Consider the following 26512-nt stretch of genomic DNA (forward strand, 5'->3'; position numbering starts at 1 on the left):
GAATATAATCAAATAGTCATTCATTTGAATGGCTTTTTTTAATGGTTCTCTGATCTCTAACTATTCACAATGCAGGTTCCCTAAAAACAAATGTTCTCTTCATCCTTATGTAGCTGTATCAGTTTCTGCAGAATGTTGTTTATGACTGATTCTGGTAGCCCATGAGTCTGAAAGAAGCCAGCATTGCAACCTTTTCAGCAATGTTTAGACTTTAAAACTGAAACCGGACTTTAAGTTGCGCTTGAGAAAGGCCCATTGTCATCATGGTAACCAAATTACATGAGTCTTTATTACAAGTTATATTGTTCCCTCTCTTGAGAGCATTTGTTTTAAAGTAAACACAGAGACAGATTAAAGCATAACCATCTTAGACATCCTAGTGGTCAAAACAGTTCTTATGCCAACCTGATTAGTTCACGATGATCTTTACTAGCTTTGTTTATATTTTTTAAACTAAATTCAAATATTGGGTTCTCTGTAACAACAACTGAATGCTATTATAGTTATTTGGAGAATAGCAAAAAGCACTATTGTCAGGAAGTTAATATTGGTTCAGTAAATGATATTTGAAGTTTTGTTCAAAGTGAACACTTTTAAGGGCTGCATTAACTATATCAATTATAGTAACCTTGGTCCTGGCTATTGTTTGAATTATATAGCACCCATTATTCATTTTATACTTGCTTTTTACAATGTTCTATTTTACATTAGGAGTTAGAGCAATAGAGAAAATGTAACTGGATGCCTGAAATGTCATGTTATTTTTTAAAATATTTTATTTCCAGGGTTTTATACGGATGTTCAGTGTTGGCTACTTAATTCAGTGCTGTCTTCGTATTCCATCAGCACTTAGACACCTGTTTACAAAGCCATCTCGGCTACTGTCTGCTTTGTACAATAAAGAAAACTTCCAGCTTGGAGCATTTCTAGGATCCTTTGTCAGTATTTACAAGGTAACAACAGTATACAATGCTTGATTAATGGTTTACTCGATTGAAATTGAGATACTGGGAAATTGCAGTTTTGACTACATTTGAATATTATGTCATTGGAGTTAATATTGTGACAATAAAGTACATAAAGAAATGGAAACTAACATTCAATATTTCTTAGCTTATTTAGAATGAATGAGTAGGGAAATTTGGAGCTGTATGCAAAATAAATGCAAAAGCCAGAATTAAGAATTTTGATTCCTGTAGAAATGTACTAAAATGAAGAAAAGTCGAGATTCCATTGAATGTTTTTGTTACACGAAATGTTTAGAAAGACGTAACAGTGCATTCATGTTCTTGGAGAACTAATAATATGACTCTTATCTGAAAGTAAGAATACTAATATGTTTGTTTTGTACTCGCACCATATTAAAACATATGGAGAGTCTTCAAGAGCCTACAACATGTATTCGCCAAAATGACTACTGGAATGAGAAATTATTGTTATGAAGTGTTATAAATTTTCTCTTTGGAACTAAAAGTTAAGAGGGTTTTAGTATGAGAAGAGGTTTTTATGGAATAGGTAGAGAAAAAATATTCACTGGAAATAAGTGGGCCAATAATTAGAAGTTATAGATTCAAAATCATTAGAAAGATCTGAAGGGAAGATGAGGAGAGATATTTCAAAAGAGATGTTTGGCACAGACTACCTGAAAATTTGGTGAAAACTCATTCCATTAACACTGTTGAAAGTGAGTTGGACAAGTATTTGAGGATGAAGAGTTTCCAGGGCTGTCAACAAAAAAATGGTTTGTGGGCAAAGCAGTACTGGTCTTGCAAAGAATTGACTGTGGTACAGTGGACTGAGTGACCTCTTCCTGTGTTCTAAAATCCTGTGGAATGGAGTTGAAATATTCTACTTGTCCTGAAAAAAGCTAAATTGACATTTAAGTGTTTTAAAATCATTTGAAATAGTTTGATAGCTCATTTACACTTGCTAGAAACAATGTACATTCAAATATAGGTGCATTCTCTACAATAAAGAATGACTATGTTCAATTGTGGTGCCTTTTTCAAATTAGCCAGGAGTTATAGGAGCCTATCGTCCCCCATTACCTTCTCCATTTTCCCCCTCCTGAAATGTAAATTGTTGTGACAGTTTAAATGTTGTCATTCTTACATTTGTCCTTAGGAATGTCAGACATGCATCTGTCTCTCTTCAGTAATGTTCAAATTCTGTACAGCCAAGCAACCATTTTGATAGTCTTTTCCTAGTCAATCTATTTCTTCTGATTTCTAATTAAATGACAAATAAATCTTTATTTAACATATTCACAAAAAGAATGAGGTGAGAACCTTTTACAGGGTGTTACCATATGAAATACTTTGCCAAAGAGAATATTTGGATTAAAACCCATTTTATCATTGAAGGAAGAATTGATAAATATTTAAATACAGAATTATGGGAAATAAACAGAGCCTTCCCATTAGCTGTGATTGGTTGAATCACCTGTCTGCAACCTTAGCTGTTTCTGTGGTTTTGTCCATGACATAGATTGGGAGCCGAGCAGCATGAGTGCTAAAGCTACATCTTTCCATTGATTAATTACACATGTGACAATATTCAGTGACACTAGACCATTCCTCCCAAATCTCACTAAAACTTTCAACTTCTAGTGTAGACCTCAGTTTTCTCATGACTATCCATTTATAGTAATACATTTTTGAAAAGTCTATCTGTGTGTATTTCATACCAACTTTTGCATTATAAATTTCTACCACCACATTTGTAATGAAAACTGTCAGTCAATTTGTCATGCTGCAGTTGCACTCTTTCTCACGGTAGAGGCTCTGTGGTCAGTGGAGGTGTTGCGGTGGGGGCAGCGGTGTGTTATTATTTAATCAGTCACCTTTATAAATGGGGAGGTATCCATTTACAATGAATATATAATATATGTATATTCTGCCCATAATTTAATGATCTTAAGCTGAAGATTTAATTGTATATTAATGTCCCAAGATTCATCATTCCTCAACACTCTAATTCCAATTAACCTGGAAGCTAGACTTCATTTTTATTTCCTTTATTGATTACTGTATGTGATCAATTGATTATGGAATAAAACATACAAGTTGGACAGCAATTTTGAACAAGTTTTTAGTCGACTTGGTATATGCTGTAAGATTATACAAAATGTGTTCACTGTGTTGTATTAATACAATAGGGCACATTGAAGTACAATGGAGCAAACAGCTCACATAATCAATGTTAAGTCCTATTTTTGTGAGATCTTGCATGTTTCAGATTAGGATGGCTTGAAGTATTATGAAAAATTATTGTACATCACAAGAAATATCTTCCACCTTTTCAAAAGCATGTGCAGAGTCGGCCCTATAAAATTAGTTTAAATACAAAACTGGCTGTCAAATATGTAGTTGTGCTTGTACATTTGCGTTTGTTTAACCAGGATTTAACATTACTGAGTTGAGCAACTGTGTGTTTCTTGCAGTTTAAACATTAAAGTCCAATGAATAATTAACATATAAGCATTGCAAAAGAAGCATTGAATCATTGATCCTTAGGCTGTTGCCTTTATTAATATCTGAAATAATTTGCATTAAATTCAGTACCATATACAAAATTTAAATATCTGATTTGTACCAGAGGACAAATTTTAAGACTCCACAACTTTTTCTCTTTCTTTCTTGGGAACTGATGAAGAAACAAATATGAATATTAAACTTCCACTTGTGCACCATTGAGAAGTACTAACGTTTTGTTAAGTGATGGGAAAGACACTGAGAAAAAAATCAATAATGAACCAAAAGCTATGTCAAAGTGATAGGTTTTAAAGATCACCTTAACGTTTGCAGAGAAGTTTAGAGAGGGAATTCCAGAATTTGGAGGCTACACATTAAGGCATGACTGCGAGAGATGGGGTAAAGGAATTTTAAAAATGCATGCAGTCAGAACAGGACAAACACAGAATTTTTGCAGGGTTGTAGCTCTGGAGAAAATTGAAGAAATTCTTTGACAAGGTTCCACATGGTTGACCGTTTAGATCACATGGGACTCAGGGAGAGCTTTTGCAATGGATGCAAAATTGGATCACCAGTAGGACACGGGGGGTGGTGGTGGAAGATTGCTTTTGGGCTGTGTTCCACGCAGATTGGTGCTGGGTCCACTGTCATTTGTCATTTATATAAACAATTTGGATGAGAATTTAGGAGGCATGGTTAGTAAGTTAGGAACAAAAGCAGAAGTTGCTGGAAAATCTCAGCAGGTCTGTGATGAGAAATCAAGGTTAACGCTTCGGGTTTGGTGACCTTTCCTCAGAACTTGGTTAGAGACAAAAAAAATCTGCAAATGCTGGAATCCAAAATTATCCGAAATGTTGACTTCTCCAACTCCTGATGCGACCTGGCTTGCTGTGTTCTTCCAACCTGCTGTTTGTCTACCTTTGTCAGAACTGGCATACCCACATTGAAGTTCTGCTCCTCTCTCTCTCTTTCTGATTTACAGCATCTGCAGTTCTTTGGTCTTTTCTGGTTAGTAAGTTTGCAGTAACACCAAAATTGATGTACAGTGACTGTGAAGAAGATATTAATGCCCCTACCCTGCCCAAATCTTGTTCTGCATGGGTTGATCCCAGTACAGCCAACTCACTTTTAAGAATTCGCACTTTAACAGTAATTCTCTATTGCTGTCTCCCTTGTTCTATCTCACTGTCATTCTTGCTGGTTTTCCCCTCCACAATCCTGTCCTCAATAAATACCACCATTTCCCAGCTGCTTTCAGTTCTGGCAAAGATCACTGGAATCAAAATGTTAATTCTCTTTCTACCACAAATGCTGCCATATGTGCTGAGTTTCTCCAGCAGTTTCTGTTTTTGTTTCAGATATCCAGTATATGCACTCATTTGTTTTATTTCACTATGAGAGACTTGGTATTGAAATAGCTGGACTAGTTGCATTCACTTGATATGTCCCTACAATGCTTGCCAGGTAAAATTAGAGTTTATCTTGACTTTTTTAAACAACCTGTTCGGATGTTTTATGATGCACCTTTGGAGTAGTTGAGACTTGAATCTGGGCCTTCTGGCTCAAAAGTAGGAACACTTAACATTGCCTCAAAAGCCCCTTTCTAGGATACCCCCTGACCGGTGTACGTAAATTCCTAACAGGTAATCCATCTTAATTTCTATCAAAGAAACTCTGGATAATTTACTTTTGCAAATATAGATTTTTATTCCTAAAGATTTTAAATACTGTTGGACAAGTTTTTAAAAAAAGAAATAATTTAATAAGAAATTTTAAGAAAAAGTTAAACGTATAAGTCTTAATAACATTTTTCTTTCCCTCCTTATTGCACTGTCACTACATTATTTTACTATTAAATTTTTTAACTGATATGTTCTAGTTCAGCTCAATTCAGTAATGATTCTTCATTCTGATTGGTTAAGGAGATACACAGTTGTTTTCCCAGTTCACCTTGTGGCAGATCTTCTCGAAGATTTGGCACTAAACTGGCTTCCGATGAAGTGCAAAATCTCAAAAATATGGGAGAAAGTTTGACAATTGTCATTCACTGCTGAGAGAAAATTTCTACCCATTAACAGGCTGGAGTGGGGTATCCTGAAGCTATGAATGTGAAGGGCAATAGGGTGTCTAGGATCTTAGTGAATGGGTTGATCAACAGAATATCTTTTTAAACAAATAGATTGAAAGATTGAGAAACAGAGGAATGACAAAGGAGCTGAATTCGAATAAGTGAATTACTGCCAAATCAATTACAGAACAAATAGTTTTTTAAAAACATTTTTTGAATTTCTCAAAAGGTTGTCATAAACAATTATTACATTGTTGGAATGATTTAAACAGTTTAAACTGTTCACTTTCTCTGGTGAAGGGATTGATGGGCAATTGTCTATTACATTGTTAATAAGGCACCTAAGAAGGGAAGGGGTGAGGAAAGTAGTGCAGGAAATAGGTCAATATGGCTGAGTGCCCTGTTCGATTTTCTCTAGTGAGCTTAATGGGCAAATGATGTTCAATTACAGCAAGTTATTTTCAAAAAGGTGAGAGAAGCAAAGGGTAATAAGATGCTCTTCATGTGAAGTAGATGGTGAAGTGGCTAATTTTCTTCAATTCACTCATGAAATGTGGGCCTTGCTGGCTGGGCCAGCAGTTACTGCCCATCTCCATTTGCCCTGGAGCTGAGCGGCTTCCTATATCATGTCAGAGGGCAGTTAAGAATCAACTATGGCAAGTTCTGAAGATTTGTAACTTCTGGTATCTCCCCTGATTTCTGAACTTTGCCAACCAGTTTGCACATAAATGACCGTGTTTTGTTCATACAGTTTTTTAAAAATCAATTTCCAACCAATTTTCAAGCTTTGGTTGATTTTTTTATCATTCTGAATCATTTCTTAAAGGCTTTGTTCTATGTTAGCAAGCTGATAGTTTTTTTGCTTTCTAAAGTCTGAAAAAAGGTAATTACAAAACTTTGACAGTGATTTGCTGTATGATCATAGTGTTTTTATTTCATGTCAAGGGTGTAAGTTGCTTCCTCCGATGGGTGAGAAATTTGGACAATGAACTTCACGCATTGATTGCCGGTGAGAGTAATATTTTTTTCAGCTGTCTCCCTTACAAAGGTTTTTACGATCCATTCATCACGTGTCTGCAAGTTGAGGGATTATACAATGCAAATTAAAAGTAGGGATAACAAACTAAAATGCAAAATTGCTTTTCAATAGAACCCTTTTGTAAAGTTATATTCTTTCTGTTTATATTATCTTAATTCATTAAAATGATGTTTATACTCTCACAGTTTGCACATCACGATGTAACATGCACCCCTATTGTTTTGCCTACTGTTGAAATTCAGTTAGGGACTGCCAATATTTAAAGAGAAATCCGAGCACCTTGTTTTAATCAGTAGAGTAACTTCACAAGATAGTATGTTTTTTAAACAAAGTGCGTACTTTGTATGTGAAGCAAACTAAACATAGCAAACACAATTAAGATAATAATTTAGTGTTAGGCCTTTGGGTTTACTATTGACTTCACAAAAGAATTATTTTATACATGATGATATCTTACAGATAGTTCAAGCAAAGTAAATAGCTTTAAGTATGCTGCGGTTCTCTGGAGACAAATTGAATTCTCAACTTCAGCTATCCACAAAGATAAAACTTTAATTTGCCACCTCTTGATAATGGATGCCTTGGTCTTTGTACTGGTTACTTTTCCAACATTTCCTAGCTAATTTAATGGTTACTTTTCTTAGTCTCAAGACTCTGTCGGTCCACAATATATTCTTTCTATACTTTCAAGCTAGGCAATCCTTTAGTGTCTGTGTTCTCACAAAATTTAATTCGGCCTCACCAGCATTCCATATAGTGAATAATTAAGTTAATATTTTTGGTCTGCTTATTGGGCAGGCATAGCTAACTGCCATTTACTCCTGCTATCTCTTTGAGCTACCAATCAAACTGGGTCTAAACTACAAGTACTAAGCTTAGGTGAGCCGGCAGCTTTGGTTTCCAAGGGCAGAGTTTTCCTAAATCAAAGTGGTGGTATCAGTTTTGGGGGTTTCATGGAAGATTTCACGACAAATCAGTTTTTCTGTGCAATTTTATAGTGCTCATTTCATTAAGTCACAAAATCCCTCTATGGCACCACTTTTGTGCTATCTTGAGCTCACCAGTGGTGGAAATACTTACCACATCTGGAATTGACTGGATTTTGGCACTGTATTTAAAGCCCAGTTGTGCATTAGTTCAAATGGTGCAAACCAGGAATTGGATTTCACAGTTCCAGTGTGGGAAGAATTACCCCAGTAATAACTGATAGCGGAAATTAACACTGGTTTGCTGACAGGGACCTTGAGGACAGGTGATAGAAACATGGGCCATACTCTTTCCTCAGACCTCCAAAAGTGTCCTCTGCATCCTCCTCCAACTCAGATATTGATGCTTTACTGGGTACAGTAGCTAGATTAGAGTGGGAGTACATACGGTGAACTGCCACATCTCCACAGCTGGTTGAGGGGAAATAAAACCAATTCGCTGATATTTGGAGAAGTGCCAAAGACTAGGTACCTGTTCAGCCCCAGGCAAGAGGGCATTCCATAGTATGGCCACTTAAAGCTTCATCAAAATGCACAAACAAACACAGGAGATTTATTGCAGATGCACAGCAAACTGAATTGAAGCAAACACAGAAATTTCCAGAGAAGCTCAGCAGGTATGGCAGCATCTGTGGAAAGAAAGTCAAAGTCAATGTTTCGGATCTAGTGACCCTTCTTCAGAACTAGACCTGAACTGGACCCGAAATGTTGACTCTGTTTTCTCTCCACAGATGCTGTCAGATCTGCATTTCTCCAGCAATGGATATATGCTGCTCAAGCCAGATTGCACACTGACAGTAGGAGATTGTTCCTACCACATTTACAAGAACATTTTCTCTTCCAACTCCCACAGATGATCCAAGTCAGGCAGAATTGTGCTTAAGACTGAACTGTAAATATTTCACAATATTATGCACAATGTGTGAGAAAAACAATTCTGACATCTGAATGACCTCCTGACGTCCTCACCCCAAATGTTCATCTTTCTCCTGTTTTTTCCACCCTGTCAACTCCATTGGGTTTGATCTTCCTAACATTCCTGCCCGGCTCTTTATTTAACATTGGCATTTTCCCATTTTATCCCGTGTAACAAACATCGTTATGCACCCTGTATGCATCATGCCCAGTGATTCGGGGTGGTGATGACTGTCAATACACTTCTCCAGTTCAACCACATAGTACCCTGTGCCCTACTATCCTGTGTTGTTTCCCATTCTTATACATTAAATTGTCACCCACTTCACAATTATTGTCCCTTCTACATCCCTGTACTTGACCTCCCCAACTTCCCTACCACTGCTGTAGTCCCTGGTAATCCCCCTGAACAGACCATCAGGACTGACCACAGCCTACATCACTTACTAGTTTGGAACAATTTCCCTGGCTGATGACTGACCAGGTCCCTTATTGATATATGTACAGCTCCCTTACTGATTTACAGCTACTCTTGGATTAGTTGTGCTGACCTGCAGGACTGACCATGGCTCCCTGCTTTAACTATAATGATACAGAATCCCTGACCCAAAATGTCCAAGCAGCTGACTGACTATGTCTGAGCCCCTGGAATGAAATGAGATGATGTTGACTGAATGTGGCAGTACTCTGACTTACAAGAACTGCCCCTGAATCTGACTAAGGATTCCACCATTTTGCAGAATGACCATTTGATGGAAGCATTTTCAATGTATTTGCCACATCAGCTGCTGCCATATAGTGTACTATGAACCTTTAATTTCTTATTAAGTTGACAATGGAGGGGAGAAGGCAAGGCAAGAAAGAGAGATAACTGGTATCCAAGTAAATGCAAAGTGAGTGAGCACTAAGGTATCAAGCCAAGAGTTGTGTGATGCACCTTGTTCTGATGTGTGCAGTGGGGTATCTGTCCCTTCACATCAAGTGACTTGGCAGCAGTATTGTAACATAAGATATCAGTGAACTCTGAAGTCCTGCAGTGTATTATACATGACTGTGAGGTGTGCCATAATGAGATGTTCACCTGGTGCTTTGTGGATCAGAGAGTGCATGTGGCTGTTGCCCATGGATTATAACCTGAGATGTTGGAGAATGCTGGCCAAGGTGGGGGCTTGGAAAAGACACCAGCAAGCTTCAGCTGACAGGGTCCCATTCTGACTTCTATGTCGAGAATTATTGCCACCGAGTTTCTCTTCACTGCCTGGGGAAATAGCAATGTACATATAAATGAAGTGAGAATAGAGATTCCCCTTGAGTTGTTAAAGCAATAACTAGGAAACTATCCCTTTTTCTCTATGTTGAGAATTTCATTTTAATGTTCTTGCTGTATTTTTCCAACTGTCTCACCAATGCCCATGTCATTTAGGGGCTGGAAAAATTCATCCAAAATGCAATTTCAGCTTTTTGTCTCCTTTAGAAACTAGGAGGGGTAGGGTCCTTTACATGTTACCTCTATTTAAGAAAGGATATATTGGCATTGGAGGATGTTAAAAAGAGATTTACAAGACTGTTGTCTGGGATGATATCAAGACAGCTATAAAGGTTAGGCTTTTATTAATTAGAATTTAGAAGAATACTGGGTGATATTGTTGAATAATATTCTGAGGGGAGGTTGACAAGAAAGATTTGAAACGATGTTTCCACTAGTGGGTGAATCTCTTCACCAGGAGACTTTAGTTATAATAAGGGGATGTACATTTAAAACTGAGATGGAGCAGGGAGGTGGGACCAGTTTATCTTAGGATTATGTTCAGCATAGACTATTGGGACTGAAGCCATCTGTTTCTGCACTGTATGACTCTGTGTGGAAGAATTTCTTCCGCTAGAGAGTAATGAATGTCTAGAATTCTCTGCCCAAGAGAGTTGTGAAGGCTAGATCACTGAAAGTATTTAAACGGGAGGTAGATTGGAATTGAGGGCGATGATCAGGTAACACGGAATTGGAGTTGAGTCCCAGTGTGAGTTATCCATGATCTTATGAATGGTGGGGCAGGTGTGAGAGGCTGAGTGGCCTAATCTTGTTCCTATTTCTTATGTGCACATGACCTCAGAGTGAAAATGAGGATGAATGTGTATTGAAAGTAGAAGAAGAAACATAACTAAACAATGCCCTGTGTAATTCTTTCTGCATGTGATCTCAGGTATAAAAATAAACTTCAATTCATTTTCAGATCCAGCTTGTCAAATGTTGTCTTCCACAGATAGTTTTCAGCGATACATTACATCATTGAAATATTTTTGAGGCAACTATACTCATATAGAGTGCAACCTCAAATGTCAAGAAGAGCTAAGGAAGTTTTACATTTAGTCACTGTTTCAGTTTATAAGAATGCGTCAATCATATTTTTATTCAGGTTTCTTAGCGGGAATGTCAATGATGTTTTACAAAAGCACAACCATCTCCATGTACTTGGCTTCTAAACTTGTGGAGGTAAAAACAAAAGTTTTTGTTTTGTTTTTAATATACATATATATATATGTGTTCCGATGCTTTCATATGTTGGGTGTAGTATTTTGTAAGCTAGATTAAGAAAATAAGATCTTTGTCTCTTTACCGAATGGGAAAATATTCGTTTCATACGAGAACAGTATAGAAGAAGAGTGAAAAAAAGTGAAATCACTCAGTACCAAGTCTATATATTCTTTAAATTGCTCTTAGATTCCAGAAAACAGTAGCTGACACTGTGAAAAGGGAGCGTGGTTTCCTTCTCCCAATTATTCTAAGTTGCGAGTGATGTGTCAAAATGGTAGGATGGCTTCACATTTCTGAAAGACCCCTAACGTGTTAAAGTTGCAGAGTTACTTTCGTAAAACTGAAGGAATAAAATGCAATTTTCAAGAAATTGCCAGTCCTCAGAAAATCTGGCCCACCATTTTCCCACGTGTTTCCAATGATTTCTGTTCTTATCTATCCATAGCAGCAAATGTAGAGCATGCTGCACCTTGAGATTGGCTATGATCATAGTGAATAATGGAACAATGTTCAGCCCCAACACTATTTTCCCACCTTCTCCCCAATTCACTTGGAGACCAAAAATCTGACTATCTCACACTTAAAAGGAGCATTGACTGCAATAAGTCAGCAGTATAACTTTTAGATAACTGGGGTGGCAGCACTGATCCTTATGGCACTCTACTTATTTTTATTCATTCACGGAATGTGAGACACCACTGGCCAGGGTTTGATAACCCATCCCTACTTTCCTGGAGGGCAGTTAAGTCTCAAACACCTTGTTGTGGGCCTGGAGTCCTATATAAGCCAGACCAGGTAAGGAAAGCAACTTTTTTTTCCCTAAAGAACATTAATGAACTAGATGAGTTTTGCTGACAACTGTTTCATAGTCATCATTTAGACTCCTGATTCAAGATGTTCATTGAATTCAGATTCTACCATCTGTCATGGCAGGATTCAGACTCAGGTCCCCAGACCATTGCTAGGGTCTCGAAATTGAAAGATTGATACCATGAGGTCATTGCCTCTTCCATATTCAAACTTCCAACTCCAAGAATGCCATACTTATACTTACTCTGTGCTTCCTGTCTAATCCTCAATAATGTTAACATTTTATTTGAATCCATGAGCCCTTATCTTGTGTAGTCTTTCATGTGGCATTTTATCAATGATTTTTTTTTTGAAATTCAAGTATATTCCATCTTTGGGATCCCCTTTATTAACCATCGTAATTACATCCTCAAAAATGCTATTACAATTGTCAAACACGTTTCTCTTTTGCAAAACCATGCTGACTTTGATCAGATGAATTTTTCAGTGCATTATTAAGAGGTCATTAACAATAGCTTTCAGCAATTTCCCAATAACTGCTAATGGGGTAACTGGGCTTTGTTTCCAAGATGTCCCTCTTTCTGTTTTCTTGAATATCACTGTTATGTTTGTGAACTTCAAATCTGCTGGGACCATTCTAATATCTTGGAAATTTTGGAAAATTGTAACCACAGCATCCACTCTCTCAGCCACTATGTCCTTTAGAATTCTAGGTTATAAGCTTTAAGTTCTGAGGTTTTGTCAGATTTTAGCCCTTGAGTTTCTCCAGTTCTTTTTTGTCTATGGTATTAATTACCTTTGGTTCATATTGTTTATAGCCCCTTAGTTACGCTCTGTTTTTGGTATGCAATTTGTGTCTTCTGTTGTGAAGACGGACACAAAATCTTTGTTCAGTGTTTGCCATTTCCTTAATCTCCATGATAATTTATCCTGTCTCTTCCTTCAAGGAACCAATGGTAACTTTAGCTATTCCCTTTTTAAAAATCTTATTAAAAAGCACTCATAATTGGGTGGCTCAGTGGTTAGCACTGTGCCTCACAGCACCAGGGACCTGGGTTCAGTTCCGGCCTCAGCCGACTGTCTGTGTGAAGTTTGCACCTTCTCCCCGTGTCTGCTTGGGTGTTCTCTGGGTCCTCCGGTTACCTTCCACAGTCCAAACTTGTTCCGGTTAGATGGATTCGCCATGCTAAATTGTCCATGGTGTCTAGGGATATGTAGGCTAGGTGGATTAGGCATGGGGAAGGCAGGGTTACAGGAATAGGGTAGGATAGGGGGTAGGCCTGGGTGGCATACTTTTCAAAGGGTTGGTGTAAACTTGATGGGCTGAATGGCCTGCTTCCACACTGTACAGATTCTATAAAAAACCATCTGTTTCAAGCTCCTACCTAGTTTCCTCTTTTCAATTATTTCCTTTGTCATCATCATTTTGCTCATTCTTTGTTAATTTCTGAAAAGCTCCCAGTTCTCCACTTTACTTCTATTCTTTGCAACATTATAAAACTACTCTTTGCACCAAAAATTATTCTTAACTTCCTTAGTAAACCACAGATCTCTCTTGCTGACCTTTTGGTTTTTAATGGTATTTGAGTTAGTTGACCATTTTAAATTGTTTCTTTACACCTTTCAGACTACTTATTTACATCATACCTTCTGTCTATTTACTCAGTCAACCTTAACAAGCTTTCCCTCTATACTGATGTAATTTGCTTTGTTTAAGGCTAAGATTCTTAATTGAGACAAATGGATGTCGCTTTTCAGCTATATGTGGAATTCACTTTTATTATCACTTTTTCAAAGTAGATCTTTTACTATTGAATTACTTATTAACCGTGTCTTATTGCAGAACATTAAATTTAAAATAATGTTAGTTCTGCTTGGTCCTCCCGTGGGACGAGAGAGCACCCAGAAGATGCAAACAGTGGCAACCATAACCATTGCAGTGTTTTGTTCTCCCTTTCAACATCTGGACAGAAAGAGGGAAATTATTGCTACAATGGGCTAAATTATCGCAAGGGCCAATCAATTACGCACAGTGAGTGTGGATGTGAAGAGTTTGTTCCCTTTCTGCCTTTGCTTGATTATTTCTAGGGATCCTAAAAAATATGTTCTTGACACCAGCATGATTCCCACTATTAGGATAAAGTTCTGTTTACATTCTGATTGGGTTCGTCCAGTGAATCTAGATTTCCAGACTGCTTGTTTGGAAGCCATTAATTTCCTTTGCTCAAACACTGGGATGACCGAAGCCATCTTGGAATCATTAAAATGAAACGGCACAGAAGGGGGACATTTGTCCAATCTTGTCCGTACCTACGCAAAGACACCCAGGTGTGATTTCTAATCCCATTTTGGTGCACACAGCCCATAGCTCTGTGGCTTACAGCATTTAAGGTGCAGATCCAGGTAGTCTTTAAAAGAGTCTAAAGTCTCTACCTCAATTCAGCCAGTGAATTACCCACAACCACTACCCTCTGCATTAAAAATAAATGCCAACAGCCTCTGCAGTATCACTACAAATTCCAAATGCTTAGTACCAATTCAAATTCCATCTCCACGATTTAATCAAACTGTTCATAATTCATCCCTGAGTTGAGCTTCGAATCCAACCCCTCTCCATCACAAAGCTCTCTTAGTTGTACCCCTCTCCATTCCTGCTCCAACTATGTGCATTTGTGCTTTTTGTCCACAACATATCCAATTTAAAATTTCATCCTTGTGTTATATCCCATCATGGCCATCATGAAAGGTAATTATTTTCACCCATATAATCTCATAAAACTTAATGTTTCTTTGATTTGAGCTTTTTGTGCATTTGCTTTGCCTAAATCATGGCAGACATGCCTCCAGCTATCATAGGAAATGTCTCTCTAATCTTATGTACATTTCTATCTGCCTGTTCTCTTTAAGGCCCATGGTAAAATCCATCTCTTTGAATCTGCTAGTGGTTACTCTTACCAAATATACCCTTTGGCTCAGTAGTTATTTTGTCTCATTAGATCTTCTGTGCACTTTGGGCTGTTCATTTCGAAGTCAAAATTTCTGTAGAATTTAATATTTTTTAATAGAATGCCTAACTGTTCTATTTAATTTATATGTTTAAATTCAATGTCACTTCCTGACTTTTGTATTTAATAGCCCTATGAATGAAAGTCATTTGCTTTTTTAAGGCATTGCTCACTTGCATCCTTATTTATCAGACATTTTTAAATATTACCATTTGTAGTGAGTTTCCTCATACTGTTTATTTTTCCAAATAGCTCCAGATAAATTCAGGTTAGGTCTTAATCTAACTTAGGTCAGTGTAAAAGGTTTCCTCTTCAAATTTATTTAATATCATTTTATCATTCTACTAAAGCTGGTCTGTGTAAAGCAGAGTGCTTTCAAATGAATAGCATTAAATTTAATCTGTCATTTTGTTTTTTGTTCTCCAACAGTTTAAAGTAACTTTATAAGCCACCATAGCTGTGTGTAGGAATTTTTTTAAAAACTTGAATTTCTGCAATTTCTATTCTGTTTTCCGAACAGTATTTTATCATAGGAAAGATTGGGAAATAAACTAAAATACTAATTTTACAAATTCAAAACAGAATATGTTGGAGATCAGCTCCAACAGTACATGGAACATGAAATATCTAAAGGAGACTTTACATGAAGTATATTGAAGTTAGAGCTGAGTAAAGTCACATTAGATCAAAATATGCTATTTAAAGTAAAAATTCGAGATCTCAAATATGTCTGTATCCACTCATTTTTCTCCTGGTTTAGTCATGGCCCATTCCAAAGAAGTGTCACATTATTCGAAATGTTAACTGTATTTTCTCTCCCCAGTTGCTGCCAGACCTGCTGAATTTCTTCAGCAATTTCTGCTTTTATTTGTACAGTCCATTGTTGCTTTTTTAGTTGCTGTCCACATTTTGGCAGTTGCTGCTGTTAATGTACAGGACTAGGCAATAGTCTTGTGATAAAGTGAGGACTGCAGATGCTGGGGATTAGAGCTTAAAAATGTGTTGCTGGAAAAGCACAGCAGGTCAGGCAGCATCAAAGGAGAAGGAGAATCAACGTTTCAGGCATAAGCCCTTCTTCAGGAATGAGGAGGGTGTGCCAAGCAGGCTAAGATAAAAGGTAGGGAGGAGGGACTTGGGGGAGGGGTGTTGGGAATGCGATAGGTGGGAGGAGGTTAAGGTGAGGGTGATAGGCCAGAGAGAGGGTGGGAGCAGAGAGGTCAGGAAGAAGATTGCAGGTCAAGAAGGCGGTGCTGAGTCTGAGGGTTGGGACTGAGAAAAGGTGGGGGGAGGGGAAATGAGGAAGGTGGAGAAATCTGAGTTCATTCCTTGTGGTTGGAGGGTTCCTAGGCGGAAGATGAGGCGCTCTTCCTCCAGCCGTCGTGTTGCTATGGTCTGGCGATGGAGGAGGCCAAGGACCTGCATGTCCTTGGTGGAGTGGGAGGGGGAGTTGAAGTGTTGAGCCACAGGGCAGTTGGGTTGGTTGGTCCGGGTGTCCCAGAAGTGTTCTCTGAAACGTTCCGCAAGTAGGGAGGCCTGTCTCCCCAATGTATAGGAGGCCACATCGGGTGCAGCAGATGCAGTAAATGATGTGTGTGGAGGTGCAGGTGAATTTGTGGTGGATATTGAAGGATCCCTTGGGGCATTGGAGGGAAGTGAGGGGGGAGGTGTCGGCGCAAGTTTAGCATTTTTTGCGGTTGCAGGGGAAGGTGCCGGGAGTGGAGGTTGGGTTGGTGGGGGGTGTGGATCTGACAAGGGAGTCACGGAGGGCGTGGTCTTTCCAGAATGCTGATATGGGGGGGAGGGAAATATATCCTTAGTGGTGGGGTCCGTTTGGAGGTGGCGGCAATGACGAAGGATGATCCAATGTATCTGGAGGTTGGTGGGGTGGTAGGTGAGGATGATCCAATGTATCTGGAGGTTGGTGGGGTGGTAGGTGAGGATGATCCGATGTATCTGGAGGTTGGTGCGGTGGTAGGTGAGGACTAGTGGGGTTCTGTCCTGGTGGCGATTGGAGGGGCGGGGTTCAAGGGCAGAGGAGCGGGAAGTGGTGGAGAAGGAGGCCATCTGGGTCGTTCTGATTTGGAATTGGTCATCCTGGGAGCAGATGCGGCGAAGGAATTGGGAATATGGGATGGCGTTTTTACAGGGGCAGGGTGGGAATAGGTGTAATCTAGGTAGCTGTGGCCTCCTTCTTCAAAGACCGCAATTTCCCCTCAGACGTAGTTGACGATGCTCTCCACCGCATCTCCTCCACTTCCCGCTCCTCAGCCCTTGAACCCCGCCCCTCCAATCACCACCAGGATAGAACCCCACTAGTCCTCACCTATCACCCCACCAACCTCCAGATACATCGGATCATCCTTCATCATTTCCGCCACCTCCAAACAGATATATATATATACCTCCCACCACCAAGGATGTATTTCCCTCCCCACCCATATCAGCATTCTGGAAAGACCACTCCCTACGCGACTCCCTTGTCAGATCCACACCCCCCACCAACCCAACCTCCACTCCCGGCACATTCCCCTGCAACCACAAAAAATGCAAAACCTGCGCCCACACCTCCCCCCTCACTTCCCTCCAAGGCCCCAAGGGATCCTTCCATATCCATTACAAATTCACCTGCACCTCCACACACATCATTTACTGCATCCGCTGCACCTGATATGACCTCCTATACATTGGTGAGACAGGCCGCCTACTTGCGGAACGTTTCAGAGAACACCTCCAGGACATCTGCATCAACTAACCCAACCACCCCGTGGCTGAACACTTTAACTCCCCCTCCCACTCTGCAAAGGACATGCAGGTCCTTAGCCTCCTCCATCTCCAGACCATGGCAACATGACGCCTAGAGGAAGTGCACCTCATCTTCTGCCGAGGAACCCTCCAACCACAAGGGATGAATGCAGATTTTTCCACCTTCCTCATTTCCCCTCCCCCCACATTTACTCAGTCCTAACCCTCAGACTCAGCACCGCCTTCTTGACCTGCAATCTTCTTCCTGACCTTTCCGCCCCCAAACCCTCTCCGGCCTATCACCCTCGCCTTAACCTCCTTCCACCTATCGCATTCCCAATGCCCCTCCCCCAAGTCCCTCCTCCCTACCTTTTATCTTAGCTTGTTTGACACACCCTCCTCATTCCTGAAGAAGGGCTTATGCCTGAAACGTTGATTCTCCTTCTCCTTTGATGCTGCCTGACCTGCTGCGCTTTTCCAGCAACACATTTTTAATAGTCTTGTGATTCCTCCATCGCCTTCATGTTATCATATATTATCTGATCATATTCAATATTATCTTATATTAACATTATCCATTTGTGAGAGTTGGTGGTGTGTGTGTCAGTAGACTACTATTATAAGGCATCATAGCTGAGCATTATACTGTCCTATCTCAGTGCCCAGGCATGCACTTCAAGCAGGGCTCGTGAGATAGCAGTCTAGAAAGTCAATTTCTCTTTCCTTGTGCATTGAAGCCAATTGACTCAAGAGAGTGGGAGTAATATGAATTTTAATGGTTTTCCTACTGGTAAAAACTCTTGCCGTTGGATGCAGTATTACCTTACATAAGGCTGCACTTACTTTCATTCATTGTTTTAGCCATGACATTAATTGTTTTTCTGAACGGCCGTATTGATCGTTGTTCATAAGATGAATTCCAGTAGTGGTTTGTGGTGAATTCAAATATGTAACCTAACATAGGATATTGGATACTGCATATTAGCGTTAAAATTAAAATTATGACAGTCAGATTACTTCCATAAGTAATTAAATTTAATTTTTTTTTACTGGCAGGCAATGTATTTCAAAGGCATTGAAGCAGGAAAATGTCCGTATGTTGCACATGCAGACACAGTCATCTATGCGATTTCCACAGCTATATGCTTTCAAGCAGTAAGTACCAAATGATGGGACAGGTTTTCACGCGTTATTCTTTAGAAACTCATCTCTCAGAATTTCAAATAAGGAGAATCTTACATTAACTAGAATGATTGATTACTTTATCATATAACGTGTTGTTCTACATGCTCTAAAGCAAAGCTTTAAACAATATTTCAGACATGCTTTGAAAATTTGCTATTTGAACATGTCCACTTAAAGTAATTGTCAGTCATCCAATTCAGCTGAAATTAATGGTAAAAATTTCTGTCTACTGTCTGTGTGGAGTTTACACATGCTCCCAATGTCTGCATGGGTTTCCTGTGGGTGCCCCAGTTTCCTCCCACAGTCCAAAGATGTGTAGGTTAGGTGGATTGGCCACGTTAAATTTCCCCATTGCGTTCAGGGATGCGAGGGGCTAGGCGTAAGGGGGATGGGTCTGGGTGGGCTGTTCTTCAGAGAGTCAGTGTGGACTCAATAAGCCGAATGACCTGCTTCCACACTGTAGGGACTCTCTGAAGGAAGATGTTTGATGACCGATCTTTTCTTTACCTCGGTTTGAAATCTAACCAGGACTGAGGTCTGCTGGCTGTAATGATCATAATGAAATTAAACCCAATGGACATGGGTGAACTGTGTAAAAATGGTTTTGATTGGAAATAAATTGGTAATTATTTAGCGGTAGTGACTATAAGGGTGCACAATTGAGAAATGGAGGATGACACACTGGGCAGCATGTGGGATCGGGTATGGAAGAAGCAGGTTGTTGTGAAAACCTGTGCCATTGACAGGCAAGCAGCAAGTAGATAATGGGTCTTAATAGTCTCTTTGTGAGAAATTGACTGGAAATAGAAATCGTTAATTTAGTCCATTTAGAACATGTTATTGCTGCAGTGTTTGCTTTTAAAGAGTTAGTTTTAAAAAATGCCCTTACTACTTCAACCAAAATACCAACCCCAAGTTAAGCCTCTATTTCCAGTAATCCAAAGACCAGCCTCAATGTTAGGGTAGACAAAACAATGGAATAATATAGTGAAAAGGTCAGTTCATGAATTGAAATTGATTCTGTAATAGGTAACCTAGTAACTTCTTTGACAGATTAGGAAGTCCATAAATTCCAAGCCGATGTCACGAAGACATACAGAAGAACAGGACACCATGTTTCAAATTACTATACAGAAGGAGTTTTACATATGTACAGTAATATTTTTAGTATGCCCCTCTTCTGGGTTGACCTTATTTCTCATCCATTGTAATTGCACAATGTAGTCTTATTACAAGGGGCATACTAAAAGAGTTTTGGTTGTGATGGCAGAGGTAACAGAAGGCATAGACTCAGAAAATTTCAGAAGAATTAGTGATGCAATACCATATACAAAACTGAAGAACATTTTGAAGTACGTTTAAGTAGGAATGCACTTCTAGTTTTAGTTGATCAGCCTTCTTTCACTTAACATTATCATCAAAATTGATGAGGCATATAACAAACTCTAATAGACTCCATGATGATGTTAATTATCTAGGGCTCTGAACTACACTTTCAAATTCCCAACTGCCTATCCTGTGGCCATTCATTCATCATTCATATCTACCGCTATAGTATTGTACCAAACATGCCCTCGCTTCCATCATTGATCTTGCCCCCATGAAAATACTGATATTTTTCCCATCCCGCTTGTCCATGGTGTGTACTAATGTATTGTTGGAAATGCAGCTCTAGGATCAGGCTCATCAGCCTGTGAGGATGCACAGGACCCAAGTCCAGTGATTTGGAATTTCCAAGGTGAACAATCACTAACGAGTGATTGCCACCACCTCCCTATTTTCATCCTTAAAGTCCAAGGGAGCATCAACTTGGCATATTTGGTGTGCAGCTAGTTTGACCATCCAGCACCAGGTTTAAGTAATTTACATCAAAGTCACCCACTTTGTAGGTAGTTCTCAGTTTTGATTTTCCCCTATCAATTGTCTCCTTAAACCCTTTTCTATATCTTTCTGCAACCTCATCTGAAAGATGGAGGTCAGATATTCCTCTCCCGATAACTGCTTCTCCTCTCTTTCCCCAACAGGCTTTAATGATAAGAGAGAAGTAACTAAATTACTATTCTCAAGTTTCCATATCCAGTATCGCCTTATTTATTTGGGCGAATATTGCTCCAATTTTTAAAACACTGTACTAAGATTAGCAGTGTGTAATACTAGTGTGGGATGCTGGAAAGTTACTGATTTCTAGGATCTTGAAATGTTGACAATCCACACAGGAACCAGAGTATTGTCAACTTTGTGCAATTATTTAAGAGAGTATGCAGATTTTGGAGTTAAGTCTGTCCAGTACCAAATGCAAGTACAAAGTATAGAACATTAAGTTTAGAGACCAAAAAGATTGTCACAACTCTTTTCGTTCCAGAAGTTATCAGTGTAATTGTTATCAGAAATGATGGCAAATGTAGATTGAATAATTCTTGACAATAACAGGCTAACGAGCAATTAGTGTGGAATCATGAGATGAAACCCAGTAGAATATTTGTGTTTGTAAACTAGATGGGCCAATGACCTGAAGCCGACAAGGTTGCCTTGTTACTATCCCTTTTTTTCCAAAATATAGATTGTATACTTACATTTATTTAATTGAATTTCCTCTAATTGAATATTGGAAAGACTGAAGCCATTGTTTTCACTCCCATTCAAAACTCTGTTTCCTAGCTACTTATTGGGTTTTGTAACCGAAGTTGAATAGATGCTAATTGTGGAGGTGCCAGTGTTGAACTGGGGTGGACAAGGTTAAAAATTACACAATACCAGATATTGTCCAACATTTTAATTGGAAGTGCTAACTTTCAGAGGGCTGCTCCTTCGTCAGGAAATGAGTGGGGCAGGATCATAAGACACAATTTAAAGCAAAAAATTACAGTGTCATGTAATTAAAATAATATATTGAACAAACCTAGGTTGCTGTTAAGTCTTTCATCTTTTAGAATGGATTGCAGGTTTTCGTTCATAATATGTAAATCCCAGAACTTGTTTTAAGTCACATTCTCAAGATAACTTAGTTAATAACAAAAAGGTGACATCTCAGCTCAGACAATGTATTAAAGGTGTGAGGCTACAGTTTATTTGTATCCCAATCTTGAGTCAGAGTGGTTCTATTTCCAAAGTAAGAATTTATAAAATGTTATATGGATTGACTGCCTGCATTGACTCATGCAGATCCTCTCTCATCCACACACTGTCTCTAAGACACACACACACACACTCACACACACCCTTCACACTCACACCACCTCACAGGCTTCTACTCCGTCACACTAACGCACACACTCTACCAAGCACGCACGCACACAAACACATACTCACTCTCTCATGTGCACTTACACTCCTATTCTCTCTCCCTCTCTCTCTGTCACTCACATGCACGTATGCACACACACATGCACACATATAAATCAATGGAGTGAATATACACTTGCAGAATTGTATTTGCAGATACATTCTATTTTTGCTTAAAAAAAACACACACAACCTGCAGACAGTCAATCCATTTAACATTTTATAAATTCCTAATTTGAAAATAGAATCAGTCTGACTCAAGATTGGGATACAGACAGACTCGAACCTGACACCTTTAATGCATTGTCTGAGCTGAGATGTCACCTTTTTATTTATACAAGAACTTAAGTGATCTTAAGAATGTGACTTAAAAGAAGTTCTGGGATTTATATATGAATGAACCAAAACCTACAATCTATGCTAAAAGATGAAAGACATAACAGCAATCTAGGTTTGTTCAATATATCATTTTAATTGCATGACACTGTGATGTTTTGCTATAAATTCTGTGTCTTATTATCATGTCCCACTAGTTACCTGATGAAAGAGCAGCGCTCTGAGAGCTAGTACTTCCAAATAAATCTGTTGGACTATAACCAGATGCTAAATGACATTAAAGCGTACTCTCTGATACTAAATCTAGATATTAGTTTCATTAACTGTCCAGTGTTAAAGCAGATTGATTCTAAGTGGGCAACATAAAACAGGGGCTTTGTATATTCTTTAAATCCTATCTCTTTGACAAAGCTATTGATCATCTGATCTATTTCCTCCTTTAATTTTTATAAGAAAATGGGACTAAGTAAATAGTTAACTTTAAACAGAACATGATGTACTTGTCAGGAAAATGCAGGTTTGACATCCTTTTCTGTGCATTTAAATTGACATAAAATGTTGCACATTACTCTTATGTACTCAGGCCAATTACATTTCATTTTGTGTTTGAAAAATTATGGTCAACTTTCTTCTTCACTTTTAGGCTGTGATGGAAGTACAGAACTTACGGCCTTCCTATTGGAAGTTTTTACTGAGGCTAACAAAGGGAAGGTAAGTGCCTCAGTTAACATCAGTCACTTGGAGCTGAATTTCTGTGGAGTCAGGAAGACTCTGAGGACCTTTTTAAAAATGGCATGCTAAACCGGATATAGAGGTCCCTGTCTCCACCTATGACAAATCCAATTGTTTATGGTCATAATTCATAGGTGGGAAACCCAAATTTAGCAAGACCATTTGAACTTTGTACTTGCTGAGTTCAAACTGATACAATTTTGCATTCCCTGGACCTTATCCTGCAATATGAGATGTTTGATAACATGCCGCATCAAAAACTATTGTGGGAAACAAAATCTTATGGTGTGAAGGATAGCAGGCATAGAAGATTGGCTGGCTAACAGAACATAGAGGTGGATATAAATGGTCTTTTGAGTTGGGAAGATGTAACAAGTGGTGTACCACAAGACCGTAGCAATCAGGGTTGGCACAGTACAGCACTCAACTGTCGAGTTTTATAAAAGACTTGAATGAAGGGACGGTACGTATCATTTACAAATATACTGATGAGACAAAAGTAAATCAGACAATAAATTGTGAAGGTGACATAAAAATACTGCCAAGGAACTGGGTAGGTTAAGTGAGTGGACAAAAATCTGGCAAGTAGAATGCAATATGGGAAAATGTGAAGGGATCCATTTTGGCAGGAAGGATAATAAAGAAGCATATTATCTAAATGACAGGATGTTACAGAGTCTGAGATGCTGAGGGATATGGATGCATGAATTACACAGTTAGCATCCAGGTGCAGCAACTAATCAGGAAAGCCAATACAAGGTTAACTATTGCAAATTCAAAACCTGAATTCCAAAGTAGGGGGTTTATACTTCATTTGTACAGGACACTGGTAAGATATCCCTTTATTTTTCTTTATTTTGTATTATGGATCAAAGGAAGATTGGGTCTGCTTTAAAGCAAAGACCGTGGAAAGAGTTCTGCACTTTTAAAAACAAGTTACTGGAACTCATTGTATGCTGCCTTTATATTGTTCGAACAGTAGATGTTTCAGACCCAGCAGCAATGTGGTATGTTATTAAAGCTAGCTTCACTCAGAGACAGTCTGTCTTGATAATGAAAACCTAACCTCACATTCTATCTTTTTAAGAAATGAATCTCTTAGATTTCTGTTTTGAAGACACTTGATATTAGAATTGGAATTGGAATCCCTCCTGTGTGGAAACAGGCCCTTTGGCCCAACAAGTTCACACCGACCGTCCAAAGAGTATCCCACCCAAACCCATTACCCTACATTTCCCCCTGACTCATGCACCTAACCTATGCATCCCTGAGCACCATGGGCAATTCAGCATGGCCAATTCACCTAATCTGTGTCACAGAACTGGTTCCATTTTTCTAAAAGCTGTTCCTTTTCTCAAGGATACTATGTCCCTTTTTTCAGTGGGGTTGTAAACGCTCCTGGTGCTGATGAGACTGGATTGGTACAGAAATTAAAGGGTATTGGGGACCTTTTTGTTCATATGTAAACAGATGAGACTTCAGGCCAAAGTGGTCATGTTTTAGAAGTGACCTTTAGAAAGGGGCATGGTCAGCTCTCTAGCTGAGCAGTTCAGTCCAGAACTAGTTAGGAGTTCAACAGTGAGCTGTATGGAAACCCTCTCTCCTCTTCTGCCCTTCTAACTTCAACCTGTAAGCATCTGTTCCATTTTTAACTGTGTTTAAGGGGGTTTGCTTACTGGGTCTGTTGTGTATATTCAGAACAGCACAATCCAGTCTAGTTTGGCTAGACTGAGTTCTGTAGGGGTTCTTTATTCTGTTCTTTGTGTTTCATTGTATAATTTTGTGAATAAATTCCTGTGTGTTTTAAAACCTAGTCATCAATTTAGCTAACTTTCTCTGGGTAATTCTCACTGTGCACCTACTGAAACAAATTGCAAAATTATGGTCTGGGTTGCCTGCTCAAGAATGTTCGGAGTGGTCTGGTCTAGTCCATAACACCTGCACATCTTTGGAATGTGGGAGGAAACCCACACAGGCCTGGGAGAATGTGCAAACTCCACACAGACAGTCGGCCGAGGTTGGAATCGAACCCGGGTCCCTGGTGCTGAGAGGCAGCAACGCTAACCACTGAGCCACTGTGCCACCTCTGGCTCCCCTTAATTTATCCTTTGAAAGTGTGAAAATTTTTGATAGAGCGCAGGTTTTCCAAATTAAAATGGTAAAATTTATAAAGATATTTTTTCTAAATTAGTTTTGTGTTTCTTCTTTAAGCTTCCGATATGCAAATTCTTCGAAGACGCAACATATCTAATGATAGATTGGCCTTACATTAAGGACGGTCTAGGTTTATATTTTTACTTTTAAAACTTTAGAATACTAGTTAGAAAGGCCAGCTGAGAATGTCTACCTTCGATGTGTTTTGACATATTGACTGATAATGTTTCAAAGAATTTTATGCTTAATTCCCTTGAATGTATCAGTCCAACAATCTGTTAGTCTCTTGATTTCATAAAATAGTTATAGCATAGAAGGGAGCTAATTTGGTCTGCTTAGCCCATACTGTCCCTCCACAATTACATTACAGATGGTCTCATTTCCTTTGTCCTTGTAATCCTTCAATTTTTCTTTGCTTCATATGCTTTCCTTTTCAAAGCATTGATTAAATCTGCTTTCACCATCATTTCAGCCAATCCTTTCTAGATCATGGCCAGTCATTCTATAAAAATAGTTTCCTTGCTTCTGTAATCTGTGCCCCTGTTTGTAAAACCCAAGATGATGTACATAATAGTATGAAAATATATTTTCTGTGCTGTTGACAAAATGCTTAAGTCCATTATTAAGGAAGAAATGGGACATTTAAAAAAGCTTAACTCAATCAACAGGGTCAACATGATTATGTAGAAGTGAAATCACGTTTAACAAATTTTCTAGTTATCAATATAACAAGCAGTGTTGACAAAGGGGACTGTTAGATGTAGTGTATTTGAATTTACAGATGGTTTTAATAAGTGCCACATAGAAGGTGATTTCTAGAAGTGGTATTGTGGACTATATCCAAATGTGCAGATGTTACAAAAAATAGATGAGAGGGCATGTTTAGATGTGGACATAAGGAATCTGAAAAATGAAATAGATTAATGAATGGGCAAAATCCAGGCAGATAAAACTTAATGTAAGAAAGTGTAAGGTAGGAAGAATCAAAAGACAGGCTACTATTAAATGACGAGAGACTCCAAAAAATGCTGCACACAGGTGTCTTTATGTTGTTATGCATGAAGCACAAAAAGCTAGCATACAGGTACAACAAGTATTTAAAAATAATATAATTTAGGCCTTTATTGCTAGGGTGTTCAAGTTTAAAAATAGGAAGTCTTGTTACAGCTATACAGGGTGTTGGTGAGTCTGCACCTGGAGTACTGTTTACAGTTTTGGCCTTTGTATTTAAGAAAGGATATAATGACATGGGAGA

General features: G+C 38.8%; 1 protein-coding gene across 3 annotated transcripts in view; it reads left to right on the top strand.

Moving 5' to 3' along the window:
• Nucleotides 1–26512, top strand: part of tmem135 (transmembrane protein 135) — a 540618-nt gene that overhangs the window by 499473 nt on the left and 14633 nt on the right. For 2 of the 3 annotated variants that reach the window (XM_072577754.1, XM_072577753.1), the window contains 5 exons: nucleotides 786–953; nucleotides 6487–6550; nucleotides 10893–10969; nucleotides 18625–18723; nucleotides 23015–23082. In XM_072577754.1, coding sequence (XP_072433855.1) covers nucleotides 786–953; nucleotides 6487–6550; nucleotides 10893–10969; nucleotides 18625–18723; nucleotides 23015–23082 — 476 coding nt within the window. The remainder of the gene's footprint in view (nucleotides 1–785; nucleotides 954–6486; nucleotides 6551–10892; nucleotides 10970–18624; nucleotides 18724–23014; nucleotides 23083–26512) is intronic. The other variant, XM_072577755.1, reaches the window with a different exon arrangement.

The sequence above is a fragment of the Chiloscyllium punctatum genome, chromosome 9 (genome assembly GCF_047496795.1).
Source record: "Chiloscyllium punctatum isolate Juve2018m chromosome 9, sChiPun1.3, whole genome shotgun sequence".
Taxonomy (NCBI): domain Eukaryota; kingdom Metazoa; phylum Chordata; class Chondrichthyes; order Orectolobiformes; family Hemiscylliidae; genus Chiloscyllium; species Chiloscyllium punctatum.